This window comes from Portunus trituberculatus, unplaced genomic scaffold, assembly GCF_017591435.1.
Source record: "Portunus trituberculatus isolate SZX2019 unplaced genomic scaffold, ASM1759143v1 PGA_scaffold_202__28_contigs__length_962959, whole genome shotgun sequence".
NCBI classification, from domain to species: Eukaryota; Metazoa; Arthropoda; class Malacostraca; order Decapoda; family Portunidae; genus Portunus; species Portunus trituberculatus.
In genome coordinates, this window is record NW_025541370.1 from 1 (window position 1) to 5,578 (window position 5,578).

Here is a 5,578-nt window from a genome sequence, read left to right on the forward strand (position 1 = left end):
TACCTTGGTAACCCCGCGCTGTTCCAGGTGTGTGCGTGTGTGTCTGTGTGTGAGAGACAGAGACAGAGACAGATAGATAGACAGACAGATAGAAAATGAGGAAAGAGAAGAGAAGAGAGAGACTGACTGAGAGAGGGAGAGACAGATAGACAGATAGACGTACAGACAGAGACACCATTAAAACATCAGTAAACACACCAAAACACCAGCAAACACCACAAAACACCATTAAACACCACAAAACACCACAAAAACACCAATAACCACCACCAAAACACACCACAAAACACGATAAAAACACCACAAAACACAATAAAACACCACAAAACACCAAAAACACCACAAAATCACCACAAAAACACCAATAACCACCACAAAACACCCAAAAACACCAATAACCACCACAAAAAAAAGCACCATAAAACACCAGTGACCACCAAAAAACATCTTGAAAAAACATTAAAACACCTATTTCTTAACCCTCTCAAATAGGCTAAGAACATGCCCAAGAACCTATTACCGAGAGACGGCCGTGTTGACATCTTCGCAGTGCACTCCCGCCTCAACCCGCCCCAACACAGCCTGGTCCTGCACTCCGACACGCGCTGGTTGACTGTGGTGCGGGAGCCAACAGCGCTGTACGAGTCACTGTTTAGCTTCTACCATATGAACAACGCCTATGGGTTTGACTTACATGAGTTTGGCAAGAAGAGCGCCCAGGTGAGGTGTGTGTGTGTGTGTGTCTGTGTGTGTGTGTGTGAATGTTATGTTGCAAGAGGTATGTATGCGTTTCTAAAATAAGTTTTCCTCCTTCTCCTCCTCCTCGTCCTTCTTCTCGTCCTCCTCCTCCTCCTCCTCCTCCTCCTCCTCCTCCTCCTCCTCCTCCTCCTCTTCTTCCCTCCATCCTTCCTCTATTTTCTCCTTTCATTCATTCTTATTCTCTCTCTTCTCTCTCTCTCTCTCTCTCTCTCTCTCTCTCTCTCTCTCTCACACACACACACACACACACACACACACACACACACACACACTCTCTCTCTACTCTACTCTCTATCTCTTTATCTCTCTATCTATCTCTCCACTCACTCTCTCTCTCTCTCTCTCTCTCTCTCTCTCTCTCTCTCTCTCTCTCTCTCTCTCTCTCTCTCTCTCTCTCTCTCTCTCTCTCTCTCTCTCTCTCTCTCTCTCTCTCTCTCTCTCTCTCTCACACACACACACACACACACACACACACACACACACTCTCTCTATCTCTCTATCTCTATCTATCTATCTCTCTATCTCTCTATCTTTCTATCTATCTATCTATCTATCTCTCACACACACACTCACTCACTCTCTCCCTCCCTCACACACAGGAGCTAGCCAACCTCCCACGTTACGGCGGGAAGCTCGGCAAGAACCAGATGCTGTTTGACTTAGGCTACAAAGCAGATCTGACAGTGACGGAGCTGAGAAAAGCCTTGGATGAGATAGACCAGAGATTTGACCTGGTCCTTATCGCCGAGAGAATGGACGAGAGCCTGATACTTCTTCGACACCTTCTTTGCTGGAGTCTTTATGATGTCGTTGTGTTTACCAAGAACGCGAGGAGGAGCGAGGTGAAGAAGGGGCTAGACGAGGTTACGATGAGGGCTTTAAGAGAACTGAACAGCGCTGATGTTATTTTATACGAGCATTTTTTGGGGAAGCATAAAGAGGCGGTGTTTGCGTTTGGTGAAGGGAAGATGGCCAGTGAATTATCAGCGTTGAGAAGTTTAAGAGATGAATGTTACGAGGAGTGTGGCCTGAGGGAAGTCAAAGGAAGGGATAAGAGTTTGAAGTTTAAGGAATATTCCGGGTTAGTGAATGCTTATGTGGCTGAAAATACTACAGATTCTCAGTGCCTTCTGCTCTCTCTTCCCGAGTTGGCCCTTGTAGATTTAGCAAGGAAAAAGCAAGTTAGTTTGGTGAATAAAAAGGATGTTTCGCCTCCTCCTCCTCCTCCTCCTCCTCCTCCGCCTCCTCCTCCTCTTCCTTCTTAACCTCTTCCTCCTCATCCTCCTTAAAAGTTGTTGTTGTTGTTTTTCTTGTTATTCTTGTTCTTGTTTTTTTTTTCGTCTTCTTCTTCTTCTTCTTCTGATCTTCCTCCTCCTCTTCCTCCTCCTCTTCCTGACTTCTTCTTCTTTCGTCTTCTTCTTCTTCTTCTTCTTCTTCTCCTCCTCTTCCTCCTCCTCCTCCTTCTCTGTTTTTTTTTCTTCTTCCTCTCTCTCTCTCTCTCTCTCTCTCTCTCTCTCTCTCTCTCTCTCTCTCTCTCTCTCTCTCTCTCTCTCTCTCTCTCTCTCTCTCCATTTTGTATGTGATAAATATTCCAAATTGTTAAGGAAAATCAAAATTTAAAACCAAAATATTTTTACTGGAAAAGAAAAAAATGAAAATGAAAAAGAAATTAGAAAAAAAAGAAAAGGAAAAAGAAAGGAAGGAGGAACAAATGATAAATGAAGGAAAAGACAAGAAAGAATCAAAATAAATGAAGAAATTTGATGAAACAGAGGAATAGGGAAAATTTGTGATAAAGAGGAGAGATGAAGAAAGAAAATCAAATAATGAAAAATGAAAAGATTAAGAAAATTTCCAACGAAAGAATGGAAAGAGAGAAAGAAAGAAAGGAGGAAAATGCAATGATAAATGTGGGAAATAGGGAAAATAGGAAGAAAAAGAAAAGGAATAGAGATAAAATAGAATAATAAGAAAAAAAGAAAGAAAAATAAAACAAACGAAAGAAATAAAAGAAAAAAGAATGAAAAAGGAATATGAAGAAAAAAAAAAAAAAAGAAAAAAAAGAGAAATAGAAAAATTAATTAGAAATAAATACTTGTGTGGGAAGAATTCAAACCTTTCTAGAGTGTACACGTGTGCACTCAAAAACGCACACACAAAGCGTACATGAAAGCAATACACGTTTTATCACCACCGTTTGCGTGTGTGTGTGTGTGTGTGTGTGTGTGTGTGGTGTGTGTCACTTTGTCAGCACAGCACTACAATTTTTCTGTGTGTGTGTGTGTGTCTGTGGGTGTGTGTGTGTGTGTGTGTGTGTGTGTGTGTGTGTGTGTGTGTGTGTGTTACGTACATCACACACATGCACACACGTGGAAAATTCAGGACTGTGTTTGTTCACGTGCACAAACACACACACACACACACACACACACACACACACGAATGCAATCAAACTTACAAGAAATTAAAATAAAGATAGCGATAATATTTTGCAATTATTATTATTATTATTATTATTATTATTATTATTATTATTATTTGTATGGGCAATATTGTTGTGATTTGAGTGTTTGTTGTTGTTGTTGCTGTTATTAAAGGTTGTTATAACGTTATTATTTTTTATTATTATTATCATTATTATTATTATTATTATTATTATTATTATTATTATTGTTATTATTATGTGTACACCTTAAGTGGCCTTATGTGTGTGTGTGTGTGTGTGTGTGTGTGTGTGTGTGTTTGTGCGTGTGGGTGTGTGTGTGGGTGTGTAAGTGAAATAGTAGTACAAATTCGTAATGTACTACTACTACTACTACTACTATTACTACTACATTATCAAAAATGTTTGCAATAATATTAAACAAACAAAACGAAGTGCCTTTAGAATAAGTCTCTCTCTCTCTCTCTCTCTCTCTCTCTCTCTCTCTCTCTCTCTCGTTATAGTGATCCTGTATTTTTGTGTATAATAAAAATGTTGATTATTTCTTGACTTGTTCATTTTTTACCTATAATAATAATAATAATAATAATAATAATAATAATAGGTTTAGTGATATCATGCGTTCTCTCTCTCTCTCTCTCTCTCTCTCTCTCTCTCTCTCTCTCTCTCTCTCTCTCTCTCTCTCTCTTCTTCTTCTTCTTCTTCTACCCTGTTCTACACTCTGTACCACGAGCCTATTTAAATTTCTTTTTTTTTTTCTTTTTTTTCCATCCATTTATTTCTTATTCTTCCTTTCTTTTATTTTGGCTTCGTTTTCTTATATACACAACTATTTACTGCGTTAATGGAGCTTTTTATCGGCCATGGCGCGCCCTTTGAGAGAGACACACACCGCCCGCCGAAGCTGCTGCCATTAAAAATTTTCATTGCCTATTATTATTTTCCGCTCCTGTGAGTTAGTGTCTTTACTTAACGCATATTGAAAGCCTCAGATGAACGCCATTATATATATTCTCTTGTTTTTCATATAGATATTCGTGCCACTTAAGCTGTATTAGTAGTATTGTGAAATATAAAAAAAAAAAATTCCTGGCAACTTAGCGAGCGCGGAGGAGTGTTCTGTCCAGCCCGCCAATTTCAAGTCCTTATTATTTCAAGATTTTCCCGCCAAAATACACCTTAAGTTACATATTACATTACATACACTTGCTAACTTTAAAGGAATGATGGTAATATTATGGTTCTTGCCTGTCTAAAGGTTAAAGGGGGTTAAAATAGTGAAGACTGTGGCCATTTATCTTGTGACCTCCATAGAGCCTTGTTAATGTCAATAAAATGGTCTAATGGTACACAAAACTCAAGGTAAAAATGTGTCCCAGTACTGAAGGGGTTAAAATAGTGAAGACTGTGGCCATTTATCATGTGACCTCCATAGAGCCTTGTTAGTGTCAATAAAATGGTCTAATGGTACACAAAACTCAAGGTAAAAATGTGTCCCAGTACTGAAGGGGTTAAAATAGTGAAGACTGTGGCCATTTATCTTGTGACCTCCATAGAGCCTTGTTAATGTCAATAAAATGGTCTAATGGTACACAAAACTCAAGGTAAAAATGTGTCCCAGTACTGAAGGGGTTAAAATAGTGAAGACTGTGGCCATTAATCTTGTGACCTCCATAGACCCTTGCTAATGTCAATAAAATGGTCTAATGGTACACAAAACTCAAGGTAAAAATGTGTCCCAGTACTGAAGGGGTAAAAATAGTGAAGACTGTGGCCATTAATCTTGTGACACCCATAGACACTTCATAATCTCTCTCTCTCTCTCTCTCTCTCTCTCTCTCTCTCTCTCTCTCTCTCTCTCTTAACAAGGTAGTAGAGAGAGAGAGAGAGAGACAGAGAGACAACAGACAAACAGACAGACATATACATAGTCAACAAACAACAACAACAACAACAACAACCACAACCACCAAACAACCACCGAGTCACCAGCCAATAGGAGAAGAGGACGAGGAGAAGCACCAGCCAATAGGAAACGAGGAAGTGGCGAGCGTGGACCAATGGGAGCGCGAGTTGGACCCAGCGCTTCTCAGACATCGTAGATCAGCTAACTGTGGCGCCGGGGAGTGAGTGTTCGTTATAAATACGCTCAAATCTCCCAAAATACAGCGAATTGGAGGGAATCACGCAGAGGAGAGATGGAGGAAGGTTCTGGCCAGCCTTTGAGGTGGAGAAAAGAGAGACAGGCACGAGGTAAGTGGAGATATTAGCAGTTATTTATGGATATCTCTCTCTCTCTCTCTCTCTCTCTCTCCCGTAGGCAGGAATGGTTTCAAATATTTTCCAATCTTTTTCTTCTTTTCTTTTGTTTTTCCT

At 39.9% G+C, this 5,578-nt stretch overlaps 1 protein-coding gene across 1 annotated transcript; it reads left to right on the forward strand.

Annotated features, from left to right (window-relative positions):
- Positions 1-3: 3 nt before the first annotated feature.
- Positions 4-2,089, forward strand: LOC123500310 (galactosylceramide sulfotransferase-like; the record flags this gene model as incomplete). Its single annotated transcript, XM_045249001.1, has 3 exons — positions 4-27; positions 493-720; positions 1,359-2,089. Coding segments are annotated over 3 exons (918 nt in total), but the record flags the coding sequence as incomplete, so codon positions are not given.
- Between the last annotated feature and the right edge of the window lie 3,489 nt (positions 2,090-5,578).